Source organism: Solanum lycopersicum, chromosome 2 (assembly GCF_036512215.1).
Source record: "Solanum lycopersicum chromosome 2, SLM_r2.1".
Taxonomy (NCBI): domain Eukaryota; kingdom Viridiplantae; phylum Streptophyta; class Magnoliopsida; order Solanales; family Solanaceae; genus Solanum; species Solanum lycopersicum.
In genome coordinates, this window is record NC_090801.1 from 31,874,469 (window position 1) to 31,893,310 (window position 18,842).

Genomic DNA, 18,842 nt, shown 5'->3' on the forward strand with positions numbered 1-18,842 from the left:
GGTTGGTGAAAGGTGGGAGGGGGGGGGGGGGGGGGGGGGAACGAAGGGGTGCCCTGGGGGTGGGGGTATGTGGACAGGGGTACATTTATATTTTTGAAACAAATTTATTTAAATGGGTTTGAACCATTTTGCTCAAACCATATTTGACAAGACCCATATTTGTTCTTATTATATTTGTATAGAATTGTAATTCAAACCATTTTTTTCTCAAACTATAGTCCGTCCATGCAAATCCGATCCAATCCAACCGTTTCCCACCCCTACTACTGACAACATCACTGAATTTTTTTGAATAAAATATAACCTAAAACGTTACTTAGAAACATATTTATACTAGTTTTGTAAAATTAAAAAAAACGTATTATTCTAGTGAATTGATATTAATAACGACTTCTTTTGGTAAAAAATTCTAATATTTTTTCTTCGAACCTTCTCAATGGAAATCCTATATCCTCCACTGATTTGCTTACCTACTAATGAGATTTGGTAAGTGTTATGATGACCTGAGTTTTTGAGTCATGACATAAATTAAAACAAATTTCAATTGATTGTCGATTGAGTAATATATATAGTTATGTTCATTACTTGAGAAAATATTGATGATCAAGTAAACTATAGCTTCAAAAAAGTTGGTAATTTAATGTCAAAAAAGAACATCATATAAAATTGTAAATGCTAAAGCTGAGGGGACATATATATATATTGAATGAAATTAGATAAAGATTCCAAATTTTGGATGCTTTACCAACCTTTGCCTATAAGCCACAACCAATCTAGAGTTACACCAGCAAATATACCTCCTAAAAGAAACAAAACTAGAAGATTTCCTAATGCATTTTGCTCTGGTCCCTGTAGGATATATAAACCCAAAATCAATTTTCAGATACATGACTTTGAAATATAAGTAATTATTAATTAGGGTAAAAACATGAGATAACCTTGTAACCTTTTGGTGCACAAGTGAGGACACACACTGTGAGGTGCCCATTACTCAGTCCCAACAAGGATGTTAACATAATCATCCATCCTTGATCACCATATTTGGCTGTGAAGTAGAAAGCAGGTACAAATAGAGAACGCAAAAGAATCACTACCATCAGCCCTTTCCGCGATTCCAGCTTTAAGCATTTGATTAGTGGGATATATCTCCCTATGAGATCCCATACATTGTACATTGCGATAAGGACAAGTGCATACCTATAAATTTGTACAAACGTAAGAATGAATGAGTTATTGCACATTATAAAGTTTTAACAAAAAAATTACAAGAGAAATCAACCATGATCCTAAGCTGTGAGATCCAGTATCCTCAGACAAGAATCCAGGGAAAATCGATAATGTTAGAGCATATATCAGAAACAAATCTATTGCATAGTCTATGTTCTGCAATAACAATTCTTTGTTGTTAAGTCGCTCAACTTGTTGTGGATCATGCTCATTCTACAACAAAATTAACACAAGAGCAACAGTGTTAGTACCAATACAAGTTACTATATATGACCCATCAATTTAAGAAAAAGTTGCAATGACCTTTGTATCTGGTCCTTGTTTGTAAACTCCGGCTGCAGCAAGGTCACTAGCAACAGTCTTTGATCCCTCTGAAGCTGCTTTTGCACGATAGTACTTCACTATTGGTAGCTTTGGGAAGACAAATGCATATAGGAGGACACAAAGCAACTCAAAGAGTGTGGATATCGCGAAGAACAAAACTGCAGCAGAGAGTTTCAGCAAATGGAATAGCATTGTAAGATATAGTCTTAAACAAAAATAAATCAATTTATTGGTAGAAATTAAATGACGAGATCCATCTAAATGTTTTCAATATGAGCACAAGCCTATGTCAAAGTCATTTTGCGTTTGCCTTTTTAGCAATTTGGATCATTAGCAGAAATAAAACAGTAATATGTTGTGACACATACTTGCACCCTTTCGAAGACCGTCTTGTGAATTTTCAAATGCTGCTTTGGTAATTAGTCTTAACGAAGATGTTAGAGCACCAGATGCAGCCAATCCAGCAAGAAAAGACTGAAAATAACGTTTTATTAAAAACGAGAAATGTAGAGAAGGTGAAACAAATGAGAAAGAGATGATGTAGATTAATTAAACCTGCAAAAATTCAGGTAACATGAATGAAAGGTCTCCAATCATTCCACCTTGTACATGAGCATCTGCAACTCCAAAGGCACCACTAATAACACATATCCCAATAAAACTTCCTAACCCTCCCTTACCAGATGTAGCTAAATCCAACTGTTAATGTAACATTAGAAAACAAAAATTAGATCTATCAACAATAAAAGAAATAGTGTAAGTGAAACAGAAAAATGAATGCAAATAATTACTTACAAGAAGAACTATAAATGTAGCTATGAAAAAAAGACTATATCCAAAAAGATTCCTTTTCCTTGTGTTAATTTTTGCTTCATTGTAAGCCAACATTGCAAGTGTTCCCAATGCAAATGGTTGATAAATGAGCGTAAGAACCCGCGAGGAATGATAATTCTGCACATACACCAAATTTCAAACATTATTGTTTGCTCACAATATTAACATATTTCAAAGCTGAATCCGCACTTACGGGAAAGAGGGCGACATAGTAGTCCTGAATAGTTAACATACTGTTCCAAGAGAAGAGACAGCCATTGCCCAAAACCCAACAGACAAGCATTGCGCCATACTTGCCCTGCAAAAGTTAACACAAATTAGAACAAAGTATTTACATAGTCACGAAATACAGAAAAAGAAATACGAACCTCAAGTCTAACTGGAGCTCTAGTATAAACCTCAGCCATTGATAATAATAGTACTATAGATTGATTTCAGCAGCAGTATGTATGCATTTAGTATCAAATATGATATCAGAAAGAACCTAAAAAAGAGTTGAGCAAATCAAATCAAAGTCAAAATAACAATAAGCCCCAAATAAAGCGGATCACATTTCCTGATCCTACTAATTACTACTTATCCCTATCCATATTTATATCTATCAAACCTTTATTTTAATTTATTTACTTCACATAAATTTTAAAAAATATTAAATCATACTTTTGAACCTTATCATTTAATTAATGATATATTTTAATCTTGTTAACTTAAAAATTTATGTCGAAAATTTAAATTAAAAAAATGCTAAAAATAGAAAAAGATTTATTTTTTAAACACACTAAAAAAAAGGAGAACGAATGCATGAATAAAAGAATATACTATATATTAAATACACTTAAACAACTAATGCATCTAACTCTTTATCAATAAAAGGATGGGTAAAACTTATCCGCACCGAGTGTTTACATCAAGTCAATCCATGCATATTATGTGTTTAAATTTATAGTCCATTTTACTTTATTAAATCACATAATAATAAAAATTGTATTGATTTGATGTAAACATTTGATACGGATAAATTTTTTTCTAAAAGAATTGTTCTGTTTTTTTTATATACTAGTTGAATGAATGTACATGTTCTGTTATTTATCACATGTTAGTAAATAAATTATTAAAATATATGTTATATCTATTTAAATGATTTCCGAAAAAAATAATCTATTTAAATGACTTAAATATATGTTATACCTCAAATATGTTAATATGGATTGGGTTCGGTGTACATTTATTTTTGTCTCTTTGTTTGTTTTATCACAGAAATTTATTTATTTATTTGAGACATTGATGTTTTTTAAAAGTGCAACCTATTTATCCATGTGAAATATAATATTGCTAAAAAGTACACGTCAACCTTTAATATAGTTTGACATTATAATTTGTTTATTTTGTAATTACAAATCACAACTGTACATATTTCAATCAATGAAAAATTCTTCTTATTTATGATTAAAATATAATTTTTATTTTCTTATAATCAGAGATAAATTTAAAATTTGAAGAGTGTTGGTGTACCAATTATATTTAAGCATAAGCGAAGCAAAATTAAAATAGTTGTTGATCAACGTGGGTTTATAAGTAGGTATTTCCTCACTTCTACCAGCAATTCAAAGTTCATTAAGGGCGCACTTTTAATTATATTCCTTATTAAAAGTGCATACGCTCATGATTTTTTTTTCCGAAATTAACGGACGTATGTGCACCCCTACCTTTACATGTGAGTCCGCCCCTTCTTACAATAATTTTCTATTTTATAAGTATGATTTTGACAAAAGAAATGGCACCAACCCGAACTCTTGTACCACAAGCAGAGAAATCGGGTAAATTCACCGGTGTGAATTTCAAAGGATGGCAGCAACGAGTATTTTCTGGCTTACCTCTCTTGGTCTATAGAAATTTACAAGTGAAGATACTCCAGTTCCTACTGATGATATGCCAGACAGGGAAAATTCATGATTATTGAAGCATGAAAACAGGCAAACTTCCTATGTAAAGGCTACATTTTGAGTGCTTTAGAGGATGACTTATATCATGTCTATAGTGCAATAACAACTTCAAAAGAGTTGTGGGATTCACTTAAGAAGAAATATAAGACAGAAGATGCATGCTTGAAAAAGTTTGTGGTCGCAAAATTTTTAGTTATAAAATAGTAGATAGTAAAATTGTTGGATCACAAGTGCAGGAACTTCAACTTATCATGATTTGATTGCTGAAGATATGGTAGTAAATGAAGCTTTTCAAGTGGCTGCAATGATCGAGAAGTTGCCTCCTTTGTTGAACAATTTCAAGAATTATCTAAAGCACAAGCGTAAAGAAATGAAGTTTGCTCTTGTGATTCGGTTCAAGTTTGAGGAAGATAACAAAAACGTCGAAAAGAAGTCTCGTAAGAGTTCAACAATCATTGGAGTTAATATTGTTGAAGAAGCTCCTACCAAAGACAAAAAGAGAAAGAAGTCCAACGGGCAGAAGTCAGAACAGGCCAAGAAGAAATTCAAAGGCAACTGTTACAATTGTGGCAAGGTTGGTCATAGGTCTTCTGATTGTCATGCTCCAAGAAAGGACAAAAACAAAGGCAAAGGCAAAAGTCAAGAAAACATCGTGGAAAAGATGAAAGATGCAGATGACTTGTGTGCAATGATATCGGAGTGTAACTTAGTTGGAAATCCCAAGGAGTGGTTTCTCGACTCAGGTGCCACTAGACATTTTGCTCTGCGAAAGAAGCCTTTGCAACGTACTCCTGCTGAGTACAATGAAGATTTATTCATGGGAAACACAGCAACAACAAGGATTGCAGGAACTGGGAAAGTAATGTTGAAAATGACATCGACAAGGTGTTGACTTTGTACAATGTTCTGCATGTCCCTACTATTAGGAATAATTTAGTTTCTGCTGCACTACTCGTTAAGAATGGGTTTAAGTGTGTCCTAGTTTGTGATAAAGTTGTAATAAGTAAGAATGAAATGTTCATAGGATAGGGCTACCTCAATGAGGGTCTTTTCAAACTAAATGTAATGATTGTTGACAGTATTAATAAAATAAGTGATTTATGGCATGTCCGTTTGGGACATGTAAATTACAAAGCCTTGTGAAAATTGGTTAATCTAGAAGTATTGCTTGATTTTAAATGCGATAAGTCGAAATGCAAAATTTGTGTGGAAAGTAAGTTTGTTAAACATCCTTACAAGTCTGTTGAAAGAAATTATAAAACTTTAGACTTAATTCACACAGATATATGCGATATGAAGTCAACAACATCTCGTGGTGAAAAAAAGTATTTTATAACTTTTATTGATGACTGCACTCGATTTTGTTATGTATATTTGCTTAATAGTAAGGATGAAGCAATTGATGCATTTAAGCAATATAAAAATGAAGTGGAGAACCAACTGAATCTAAAGATAAAAATGATTCGGAGTGATAGGAGTGGAGAATATGAATCTCCTTTTGCAGAGATATGTTTGGAATATGATATTATTCGTCAAACTACTGCACCTTATACACCATAGTCAAATGGCTTGGCAGAACAGAAGAATAGAATATTAAAGGAAATGATGAATGCCTTAGTGATCAATTCTGGTTCACCGCGAAACCTTTGGGGGGAAGCCATCCTTACAACTAATAAAATTCTCAATAGATTACCCCATCGAAAAACACCATCAATTCCATATGATTTATTAAAAGGAAGAAAATCCAACTTGAAATATTTCAAAGTGTGGGAGTGTTTAGCAAAGGTAGAGGTTCCTTTACCGAAGAGAGTTAAAATTAAACTCAAAATAATATATTGTGTCCTTATTAGGTATCCTGTGAATAGTAAAGCCTGTCAATTTTTAATTCACAAATTTGATAATCCTGAGATTCATGTTAATACGATAATTGAATCAGATAATGCAGAGTTTTTTGAAAACATTTTATCCGTATAAAACTGAAAGTGAGTCAACAAGTGAAAGACTTAAACGACCACGAGAAGAATCAATGGAAAATATTCTAACTAGTGAGGAACCTAGACGTAGTACTCAGCAATGAAAATCTGCTTCTTTCGGACCAAGAACCTAGACGTAGTACTCAGCAATGAAAATCTGCTTCTTTTGGACCAGATTTTGTAGCACTATTGCTTGAAAATGAGCCTCAAACATTTAAAGCAACTATGTCTTCATCAGAGTCAACTTATTGGAAAGAAGCAGTCAACAGTGAGATTGAATCAATTTTAAGCAATCACACTTGGAATTGGCTGATCTTCCTCTAGGAAATAAAGGGTACAGAAAAAAGGAAGGTTTGGAGTACTTTGAAACATACTCTCCAGTAACAAGGATAACATCAATTAGGATGTTAATAGCACTAGCAGCAGTGCATGATCTTAAAATCCACCAAATGAATGTAAAGACATCCTTCTTAAATGGAGAGTTAGAGGAAGAAATTCACATGGAACAACCTGAAGGGTTTATAGTTCCTGGTAAAGAAAAGAAAGTGTGCAGACTTGTGAAGTCACTTTATGGACTCAAGCTAGCACCCAAACAATGGCATGCTAAATTTGACCAAACAATGTTGGTATATGGATTCAAGATTAACGAATGTAATAAATGTGTTTACATTAAAAATGTTATGAATCATGAAGTCATTGTTTGTTTATATGTTGATGACATGTTAATAACGAGTAAAAAATTGACGATATAAATGTCACTAAGCGCATGTTGTCCAGCAAGTCCGATATGAAAGACTTAGGAGTTGCATATTTGATCTTAGGGGTCAATAGGGGTCAAGATTATCAAAACTCTCCTGGAACTAGCATTATTGCAATCTCATTATATTGAAAAAGTATTGGATAAGTACAAATACTTGAATTTCAATGTTGTCAAAACTTCAATTGATTTAAGTTGTACATTTAAAAAGAATGAAGGTCAAAGTGACTCTCAATTGGAATATGTCAGAGTGTTGGGAAGTTTGATGTATATTATGAATTGCACGCGACCAGATATAGCATGTGCTATTAGTAAATTGAGTCGGTACACTAGTAATCCAAATCAAACTCACTGGATGGCAATGAAATGTGTGTTGGGTTATCTCACATATACACAACATTATGCTTTGCATTATAATAAATATTATGCTGTGATTGAAGAATATAGTGATGCAAATTGGATCACCGGGTCAAATAATATAAAATCCACGAGTGGTTATATGTTCATACTTGGTGGAGGAGTAGTCTGTTGGAAATCGTCCAAACAGACATGTATTGCACGCTCCACAATGGAATCTAAGTTCATTGTTTTGGATAAGGCTAGTGAAGAAGTGGAATGGCTCTGGAATTTCCTAGAGGATATTCCATTCTTGCCCAAACCTGTTGGACCAATTTGCATACATTGCGATAGTCAAGAAGCAATAAGTAGGGCAGGGAGCGTTATGTACAACGGGAAGTCTCGTCATATACGACGGAGACATAATACCATAAGACAATTGCTCTCTAGTGGAATTATCATAATTGACTAAGTAAAGTCAAGCGATAATGTGTCAGATCCACTAACGAAAGGCCTAGTGAGAGAGGCAGTTGAAAGAACATCTAAGGGAATGGGTTTACGGCTTAGGACAAGTCAGCATGACGGTAACTCGATCTAGCAGACTTGAGATCCCAAGAGCTAGATTCAAGGAGAAAAACAAAGTTGTAGCTGACGGTTCGACATTGTCAATTAACTCAATTCATTCTCATGATGAAGACAATGTTCAGCAACAAGGTTAAGACATTAAGGCTTGTTAATGAGGTAATAAAGCTTAAAGTTTTTAATGATTTGCTAAGTTTGGCAGATTTGACCAAATAGTGCATCTACGAGATGACACTGTTAGAAATCACCTATGTGAGTGTGAAGTGAAAGCCACTTCAAAGAGAATTTTATGTCAAAAGCCTATTCTCTATATACTCATGAAACCAGGAGGTGTTCATGGCTGAAACGAACACAACTGTAAGAACTATAAACAGTTTAGGGTTAATTGTGTGACATTTGGTTGTCTAGGTATACACGAAAGCTCGACGGTTCAAAGATATCACAATCTACCGATTGACCGAGTATATCCGACATATGTTCACTACGGAAAGTCCAAGGGGAAACCTACTTATCCAGATGCAATTAATCCTTGCTTGTAAAGTACACAACTGTCCGTGCATTCCTATGTTATGACCATTCCCCATCAATGTGGGGAATTGTTGGGTATGTAGCAAGAATTGATGGGAAATAGAGGGAAGGAGAGGAATTTGAAAAGTTGAGAACTTGAAGAGTTGAGAACTTGAAAAGTCCTCTTATGCTTTAATGAAAAGGCATTTGTCCCTCATCGGTGATGGAAAAAAAAATAGGAGAGTTTAAATACATAAACACTCCTATTAATTGTTAAAAGGGTTGAAAAGAGGGACCCCCTCACGCCGTCGTCGTCGCTCGCTTCGGCTTCAGCTATGGCAAATGATCGATCGAGAGATTATTTTTTGGACAAAGTTTATTTTAATTAATTAATTAATTAAATGGACAAAAATATTTTCAATTAATTAGTTGATAACAAAAGATTTTAGTTAACTGAAATATTTTCAACTTTTTAGTTGACCCGACCAGACTCGGATCCGCGCGTGACCCGTTTTATTTTCCATTTTATTTAAATTTCCCGCCATGACTGTTTTGAAAGGTTTCAACTTTCAGGAACAATCAGTACCATTTGAAAGGTTGCAAACTTTCATTAATGGTCGTGTCAATTCTGTAAGGGTTGCAACCTTTCAGAACATATTCTTCTTGCCTATACCACTCAGTCTTCAGAATATTTTTAAACAAATTTTCTTCGTGTACTTTCCTGTTGTGGATTGATTCGCTGACAGTAGAGTTTTTTTGTATCTACACTCTGTTTATTAAGATCATTTTACTCTGGGAGGTTATACTCCAAATCAAACCTCGGATACTAAAGGGGAATAATTTCCTTAAGGGGACACTGTGAGTTCAGTGGACTCGATCTTCTTCCAAACTAAAAGATTATTTCAGATTCTGGTATGTTTTTATAGATTTAACTATTTTGTGAAATAATTTTTTGTTCATCTCTCTTAGTGGTTCTATAAATTTCAGTTAATTCGTGTTTCTGAACAATTTATTACAATCAGTAATTTCTGATTTTGATAACATTGTTTGTAAAACACTCTACATAGACCATTTTGAAAATTTGTGCATTTAGTGATTTCCCTTTTTCTCGGCTGGTGATCATCCCATGTTGTTTTACAGTTTCATTGCCATTTTAGCCACTGCATGATTTTTTCCCACACTTGTTGTGTAAACAAGCATTGCACATACAAATGATCCCTTAATTCCAGCTGTTGTTGGCATAACTTGCAGCTTTGATCAACATTCATTCCCAAAGCTTGTAATATGTCAGTTGTTTGCAGCCTATTCTTGAGTTGGAGTCACATAGTAAATCTAACCCTCGGTCGTGCATTATTAGTAAACGTCAAACATTTTTACTCCACTCTCAGATTATCTCCAGCGGCCTCTAGTATATAGCTAAAATACTAAATGTGTTTAGTTGCATTGTCTGAGTATGAACCAAAATATTTCTTGCTGTAATTATTTTTCTGATCACCCATGATGCATGCGCTAGGATCGGTGCTAACTTTATTGTATTGGCTTTGATGTAGTATGTATGAATCCATCTTATCCAAAACTTGTTCTGTTTATGAGCTAGATCCCATGTAGTTTTTGCGATAACATCTTTGTTCCACAGCCTAATGTTAGCAAGATTCAACCCTCACATGGATTTTGTGTACAAAGTCTTTCCCATGAAATTAGGGATTTTTTGTGATAACATTTGCTCCTTACCATAGAAAGCTTCAGTAGTGGGAATCTATTAGCTTAAATACCTTTATTGGGATAATGAATAGTTGGGACCAGTATGTCACGACTGGAATCTAGACCCCAGACGAGACCGGCGTCGTTGACCTCTCAGAGGTTGCAAACAAGCCTACTTACGTCATTCTTACTTTACATAGGTTAATTTTAGCGGAAAATTTGAAATTTTTTGATTTCCTTAATCATACTTGTTAAACATTCTTTATATTTCATAATCGTTCATCATCAACCATCTAACATTTAAGAGATATGCAACTGAAAGAAATAATTCATTAAGTCTGAACCAAAACAGGAAAGAAATGCTAGTGGAACATGCTCCACTAGCTCAACTCTAAAACTACGCTAGAATGTAAAACAGTAGCATCCTCGAAGCATGAGGACCTACCAAACTCCGAATGAATGCTGACGTCCGGATAGCTGCAACAACGAACCTGTAGCTCTACTGTCCACCTGTGCTTGCACCTAAAAGTAGATGTTTGTATGGAATTAGTACACACTTGTACTAAGTATGTGTATATGCAAGCACACACCAGGAACATGCATGAGAAAGAATAGCTCTTTCCTAACAACATGATTTTTTGGAAGTCAAGTCAGTGGACTTGCTAAATTGAGATTGGGAAAGTTATGCCATAAGAGTGACATGCATCATTATAATTATCGTATGGAACACAACACATAACATCTTCATATAACACATAACGTATAACACATAGCTTCTTTCATATTATTCATTCATATGTTATGAGACCTTGATATCATAGACTTGACCTTAAGGCTTTCCAAAATGAGGGCTCAACATATGGGACCTCAACTAGGGAGCCTTCTTTAGCAAACACAGAGTCTGCTTCATTCATTCATATATATTTCATTTTAATTCATTCATAGGCCAGTGCGAACACCAGCTATACCTAGGATGTAGTTTAAGACTTTCATCGGGTTTGCTGTGCAATGATCAAGAATAACCTAATGTCATTACCTGAATCTAACTCACCTCTTGATTATCCTATCCTAACACCTTCGGTATCATTCATTTCTTTATATGATTCATTTGAGGCTAGCCTCATTCATTCATTGGGAACTTTAACTTTAACCGACATAGATCATGTGAGCATCATAAAATCCAATGTCTCCCCCACACTGAAAAGAGGTGGAATCACCGGCCAAAGTGACTCAATAACATGCTAGCGTATATGGGAATTTAACCCCGCTAGATCCCTATAGTGGCAATATAGGTTCAAAGACTAGGAGATGTATGGAGACCCATACCCGGCAAGCCGGACAGTCTCATCTCATGAGAGTTACGTGGACCTCCCCCCTTCCCGAAAGAAGGCATCACCGCTCATAGCTAGCCTATCGGTGCTCAGTATAAAGTTCCATTACATTCAACTCATACATCATGGAAGTTGGCTTCTAGTATGAGGACATCATAGCTCAATAGATGATTTCTCATCTCATCATTTGTATTAAATGTTTTAAACTCAATATTTTTCATTAGAGTGTTCATAGAGACTGGTCTCTTCATTATCTTACACTCTCATTGGTGAGTACGTATTGGTAACATTTACTTAGGCTCATTTGAGATTGCTCTCATCATATATATTCGCCCCACATCATGTTGTCACTACATTCTTCATTATTAGCACCTTTATTTTTCATAGTTACTCACCTCTTATTACGTGAATGTTCATTTCTTCATTTTATTACGTATATCTTAAGTTCACTTATTTTTGAACGTATGTTAAACTTATGTGTCTATACATACAAGCTATGGGGCTTCATTTATAGTTCGTTAAGTGATTCTTATTTTCCTAAGATTATGTATTACAAGACTTATGTATCTTGTATATATACCAAGATCTTGATTTTTGATCAAAGTAGATGACATTATTCTTGAATATTTTACTCACGTATGACTTATGTATCAATACGGAGGTTTGGGTACGGGAACCCACTCTTGAATCACTTGGATATCATCTATAGCTTTCATTGATTTTATTTCTAATATTCATAACATTAGAACTCTACATTAAATCTCAACATCTTCATGAAAAGATTTATTTTCTATTTTAATTAAAATTCCAACTTAAATATCAACATCTTCATGAAATAATGAATTTTCTATTTTAATTAGAATTCTAACTTAAATCTCCATCAATACATGAATTCTATTTTAATTAGAATTCTAATTCAAATCTTTTTTTTAATTTATTCATTAAATTCGCCTCATTGGGGAGGTTGTGGGTTCGAACCCCCACAACCCCCTTATTTTCCTCTCATTTTCGCTGAAGAGGAGGCTATGAGGTGGTGGGTTCGAACCCCCACATCCCCTCTATTTTATTTATTGAATAGGGGAGTGGCAGTGAGGTCGTGCGATCGAATCCCCATAGCCTCACTTTATTATTTTCGCCTTTCCCTTCAGTGCTGAGGTCGTGGGTTCGATCCCCACGCCTCGCAAAATTTATTTTTTTTTCTTTTTTTTCTCCCTTCCTCGCGCGTTCTAGGAGGTCGTGGGTTCGAACCCCACGCCTCCCATTTATTTATTTACTTGATTTTTCTCCTCCTCCTCCCCCTAGGTTGCGAGTTCGACTCCCCCCTACCCCATTCTTTTTCTTTGCGAATTTCACCAGCCCCCTATCCCCAGTTCGAGCCCCGCCTTCAGCACTCCTCTTTATTGATTTTATTAAGGCATGTTTTGGTGAGGTCTCGGGTTTGATCCCTGCAGACCTCACCTATTTTTTTTAATTCTTTTTTTTGCTCAAAATTTCCAGAATGCATCTAGAACTTATTTCCAAGTTCTGGGACATTACTCCACAATTTTGTACATCATTTTTACGGGTTAATTTAGCGTTTGTTTCTTATACATTCGTTAATGTTCTTAAGACAAGTTTAGGGGGATGATTTGATCATTTGTTGTAACTAGAATTTATAGCCTTTCAACCATGTGAATATTACGATTTTAAGAGCCTGTAATTGCACATAAAACACGAGTAATCTCTAATCTATTAACATGCTAAAGAAAGACTCAAAGTCTTGATCAAAATCTTGCACAAATACATACGTATATACATTCATATTTTCCGAAAGACATAAAATATAATCACATCATCATGAACACATACTCAAAACGAGATCATCACCACAAACAAGTATCCCTGAATTCTATCAACAAGAATACCCAACCTAAGACCATAGGGAGCTAGTGACAGGGGCATGCAACGGGGAACAACCTTAGTTTTGAGATGAATAGTTTGAATCGTAAGGGAGCTCTTGGGAAAGGATCCAAGAGAGAAGAAAACCCATACCTTAATCGATGTTCAAACTTTGATGTTGCTGCTCGGAAAACTCCTCCAAACCACTCCCGATTCACTTCAACGTACACCTCACTCGACGAACTTCTCTTAGCCTTGTCGTTTTGATTACTTTTTCTTTTACTTAAAATTTTTTGTGAGTTCTTCAAGCGTGAAGAACTGTTGGTATTTGGTAGAATAACGTGAGAAAGATGGAGAACGTGAGAGAGAGAGAGAGAGTTATTAAGTGTGAGAGAGAGAGAGAACTAATAGGGTTAGGAGACTATATTCAAGAATTAGTCAAATATAATTTAAATTAGATTAATACAAAACTGATTTATTTTAATTAATATGTAAAAGGACCATTATGCCATTAAATTTTCAAATTTTTAATTAATAATTAAATCACCTTAAGTACCTATTATTTAATTTATTTATTTTTTTCTGAATCGTTACATTATCCCCCCCTTAGGAACATTCGTCCCCGAATAACACTACCATTACACACCGTGATGTCAATCTGATCATAACTTAATAGCTTATGCACACTTAGCCAATAGCAACAAAATACGAAGAGATAAGGAACTATAGCCTTACAAGTAGGAAGTCTAATCTCATACTAGTGCATACACATCACACACAGTCAAATACATGAAGGACTAATTAAGGCTACTCACCTGTGACTTCACCAGAAGTGACTTCCTCTGCACCCTTAGACTTGAGTGCGAAGAATTGTTGCCTCCTTGGAGCCTCTTCACTTGGACCATTAGACTGAAATCTCTCCTTCCCTTGTTCTTGACTTCTCCTAATCGGACAATCCTTCACCATGTGACCTGGTTTGCCACAACTATAACAAGAATTAGTGCCCCACATACACTCTCCTCCATGTAGTTTGCCACACTTCCTGCAAGGTGGTCTCTCCTGAGATGTATCTACTTCATTGTTTCTCTCAACTCTGGACTCCGAATTTATATCATGACGACCCTTGGATGAACTTGAATCCCCTTGGTGGGAGAGTCCATTCTTAAACCTGGGCTTATCCCTGATTTCAGTACTACTCTTCCTTGAAAAATTCTCATCAGCTTGCCTTGACTTGTTCCCTACCCTAGTTTGTTTCCTCTTTCTGCTTTCCTCCACTTGCTGGACATGGACCATAAGTCTGGAAAGGTCCATGTTGTCATGCAGCATAGCTGCCCTACACTCCTCTTCGAGATCTTCAGCAATTCTTGTCAAGAATCTACTCATCTCGTCTCTACTGTTAGACACAGGAGAAGTGGCATACCTTGATAGTTTCACAAACTTCAGGGAATACTCCCTGTCCGTCATAGATCCTTGTTTAAGGTTGATGAACTCCTCAACCTCGACCCCCTTCATCTCTCTAGGGAAAAACCTTTACTAAAATGTTGTCTTGAACAGCTCCCATGTGACTGGCACTTCACCTAGAACACGGCTATCTTGCCATATTTTGCACTAAGTCTGTGCAACATCTTTGAGCTGGAAGGAAGCCAGCTCAGCCTTCATAATATCAGTGGCCCCCATGGCCACCAAGATCTTATGCAACTCGTCTATAAATTCCTGAGGATCTTCTGAAGTCTTAGCCCCTGTGAAAATTGGAGGATTCATCCTCATGAAATCTCGCAGTCTGTCAGCCATGCTGCGAACCAGTGGGTTCTCCCTCTGAACATTCTCTCGGTTGACTTGGGCAGTCATAGCCTGAGCCTGCATCGTGATGGCCTGTGCCATCTGGTCTAGAGATGCCCTCACCTCAGCATCAGTCAACCTAGCTGGGTTAACTGGCATGGCCACTCCTTCAACTGGAGCCTGGGGTGGATTTTGATTACCCCTAGCTACTGCTGCTCCCGTCCTGAGACCCTCAGTTCTCCAAGTGTTCATTCTCTGAAAAAAACAAGGATTGATGTTAGACACGTTTATAACACCAAGAATTCAAACATTAGGAAAAGCACGATAAGATCAAAAGAAGGGAAATTTTTCCTATGCGTTATGCAGTCTCTAATCCAGGATAGTGGTGCACTTCACTACCATGACTTAGAAACTATTCAATGTGGTTGATGTGAACTCATTATTCAAGGAATTTAACCTAGCGCTTTGATACCAACTTTGTCACGACTGGAATCTAGACCCCAGACGAGACCGGCGTCGTTGACCTCTCAGAGGTCGCAAACAAGCCTACTTACGTCATTGTTACTTTACATAGGTTAATTTTAGCGGAAAATTTGAAATTTTTTGATTTCCTTAATCATACTTGTTAAACATTCTTTATATTTCGTAATCGTTCATCATCAACCATCTAACATTTGAGAGATAAGCAACTGAAAGAAATAATTCATTAAGTATTAATTGTATATCGGCCAAAATAGCACCAATACAAGTCTCAACCAAAACAGGAAAGAAACGCTAGTGGAACATGCTCCACTAGCTCGACTCTAAAACTACGCTAGAATGTAAAACAGTAGCATCCTCGAAGCATGAGGACCTACAAAACTCTGGATGAATGCTTACGTCCGGATAGCTGCAACAACGAACCTGTAGCTCTACCATCCACCTGTGCCTGTACCTAAAAGTAGATGTTTGTATGGAATTAGTTCACACTTGTACTAAGTATGGGTATATGCAAGCACACACCAGGGACATGCATGAGAAAGAATAGCTCTTTCCTAACAACATGATTTTTGGAAGTCAAGTCAGTGGACTTGCTAAATTGAGATTGGGAAAGTTATGCCATGAGAATGACATGAATCATTATAATTATCGTATGGAACACAAAACATAACATCTTCATATAACACATAACATATAACACATAGCTTCTTTCATATTATTCATTCATATGTCATGAGACCTTGATATCTTAGACTTGACCTTAAGGCTTTCCAAAATGAGGGCTCAACATATGGGACCTCAACTAGGGAGCCTTCTTTAGAAAACACAGAGTCTGCTTCATTCATTCATACATATTTCATTTCAATTCATTCATAGGCCAATGCGAACACCAGCTATACCTAGGATGTAGTTTAAGACTTTCATCGGGTTTGCTGTGCAATGATCAAGAATAACCTAATGTCATTACCTGAATCTAACTCACCTCTTGATTATCCTATCCTAACACCTTCGGTATCATTCATTTCTTTATATGATTCATTTGAGGCTAGCCTCATTCATTCATTGGGAACTTTAACTTTAACCGACATAGATCATGTGAGCATCATGAAATTCAATGTCTCCCCTACACTGAAAAGAGGTGGAATCACCGGCCAAAGTGACTCAGTAACATGCTAGAGTATATGGGAATTTAACCCCGCTAGATCCTTATAGTTGCAATATAGGTTCAAAGACTAGGAGATGTATGGAGACCCATATTCGGCAAGCCGGAGAGTCTCATCTCATGAGAGTTACGTGAACCTCCGCCCTTCCCGAAAGAAGGCATCACCGCTCATAACTAGCCTATCGGTGCTCAGTATAAAGTTCCATTACATTCAACTCATACATCATGGAAGTTGGCTTCTAGTATAAGGACATCATAGCTCAATAGATGATTTCTCATCTCATCATTTGTATTAAGTGTTTTAAACTCAATATTTTTCATTAGAGTGTTCATAGAGACTGGTCTCTTCATTATCTTACACTCTCATTGGTGAGTACGTATTGGTAACATTTACTTAGGCTCATTTGAGATTGCTCTCATTTTATACATTCGCCTCACGTTATATATATATGATGTGTAATAAGTGCCCCTCCAAGATAGTTCATTTACCTGTAGGTCTTGTATACATTCTGCATAATCTTTGATCTCAGCACGCTAACCAGGATTTCTAAATCTTCTATCAGTTGTATATAGAACTGCATTAAAGCCACCCCAGAGGATCCAAGGTAATCTTATTTTGTGCCCTATACTTCTCAAATCAACCCAAAGTGACTTCCTCAACTCCATAGTATTGTAGTCATAAATCATTGTGCACTCGCATAAGAAGGTTCCAGTACATCAACAATACAACACTGAATAAGTTGCGCAGTGGTTATGATTTCAATGACCTTGTACACATTGGGATCCTTATAATCCATATCCTTCCATTTGATGCATGTTGATAATTAGTGATATAACCCCAACCTGGACCAATATTCTGAGCAATTTTTTGATGATTATGTTGTTTAGCTCTTGTCTCTATAAGACCAACCAGTTTTAATTTCCTACTCTTCAATAGGAGTTTACAATTCGTTTTGTTTATGCCACTTATTTATTCCTCTAGCATTCCAAACTATCCAGCTCATTAGATAGTATTAGATGGTCCTCCTATATCCGGAGGAAACTCGCCCAATGCACTTACCCCCTTATATGACATATCAACCTACCAAATCCATTCTTCATTGGAACTAAGTGCAAAATAAGAGAACTTGTCAAGTAAAATTCAGGACTAGGCTACTTCACCTGGTGGCTCTGGAGGTGGAGTATGTGTCTGTACATCCTCACTTATTTTGGCTGGATTGGTTGTCATTGTTGGTAGTAGTCCCTTATACTTCCACTGCTGAGTAACCTTCTTAACAATATATTGTCTCTTCTGATCTCCCTTGCCTGGAATAGGAGGTTTTGGCCGACAACAATGTCCTACCACAGAACATTGTGGAGAAAATTTTGGCCTCCAATCATAAGTAACAACTTGTTTAATTTGTCTTCCATTAGCTTCTAGCACAGTAATCTCATCAGGTAATGAGTTAGATACATTAACATCTATCAATATTCTTGCAAACGAGTTTCTGGTCTGTCAAGTTATGCATTCATCAGCATACAACGGCTTACCCACAACACTAGGAATTCTACTCAGAGAGTCTTTACTCCAACAAGTCATGGGTCGATTAGGGAAGTTAACCCATAATAGAATTTCCATGGGGAATTCTTTGCTGAGATCAAAATCTATAACCATGGCTTTAGTATGATAGGCTTGTTATTGATTGTATATGGGCCATTGTAGAAGACTTCTTGCATATCTTCTTTGTTTTAGAAACGGATTATGTAATATCCCACTGTTGGGATTTAGCAAGTGTGAATGGGAAAAGAAAAGAGAGAATATGAAAAGTGAGGGAATGTAACAACCTGTCTAGTCGTTTCGTGCAGTAAAGTGTAGTTTTGAAAATAATTGACTGTGTCGACGGACCGTCGTGGTCACGACGGATCGTCGAGGGTCTCGTTCCAAACCACTTAGACTCTAGAAATTTGGGTACTGAGATCGACTCTCTGAACTTCACGACGGAATGGCAGGACGGACCGTTATTTGCACGACGGACCGTCACAAATCTT

At 36.1% G+C, this 18,842-nt stretch overlaps 2 protein-coding genes across 3 annotated transcripts; both read right to left on the minus strand.

Moving 5' to 3' along the window:
• Positions 1–666: 666 nt before the first annotated feature.
• On the minus strand, positions 667–2,949 carry LOC101261275 (equilibrative nucleotide transporter 3-like). 2 transcript variants are annotated; one of them, XM_004231439.5, is made up of 9 exons: positions 2,754–2,949; positions 2,579–2,683; positions 2,347–2,502; positions 2,107–2,250; positions 1,920–2,025; positions 1,531–1,709; positions 1,280–1,440; positions 939–1,197; positions 667–849 (listed from the first exon to the last, which is right to left on the minus strand). In XM_004231439.5, the coding sequence occupies exons 1-9, from the start codon at positions 2,790–2,792 to the stop codon at positions 742–744; spliced, it is 1,257 nt and encodes a 418-aa protein (XP_004231487.2). In that variant the 5' UTR covers positions 2,793–2,949; the 3' UTR covers positions 667–741. The 2 variants fall into 2 exon arrangements, with proteins under 2 accessions (XP_004231487.2, XP_010315560.2); XM_010317258.4 differs by having other exon boundaries at positions 947–1,197; positions 2,754–2,936.
• Positions 2,950–14,200: 11,251 nt separating this feature from the next.
• On the minus strand, positions 14,201–14,857 carry LOC138341989 (uncharacterized). Its single transcript, XM_069294172.1, has one exon. It carries the CDS (start codon positions 14,855–14,857, stop codon positions 14,201–14,203), a length of 657 nt encoding a protein of 218 aa, XP_069150273.1.
• Positions 14,858–18,842: the final 3,985 nt, after the last annotated feature.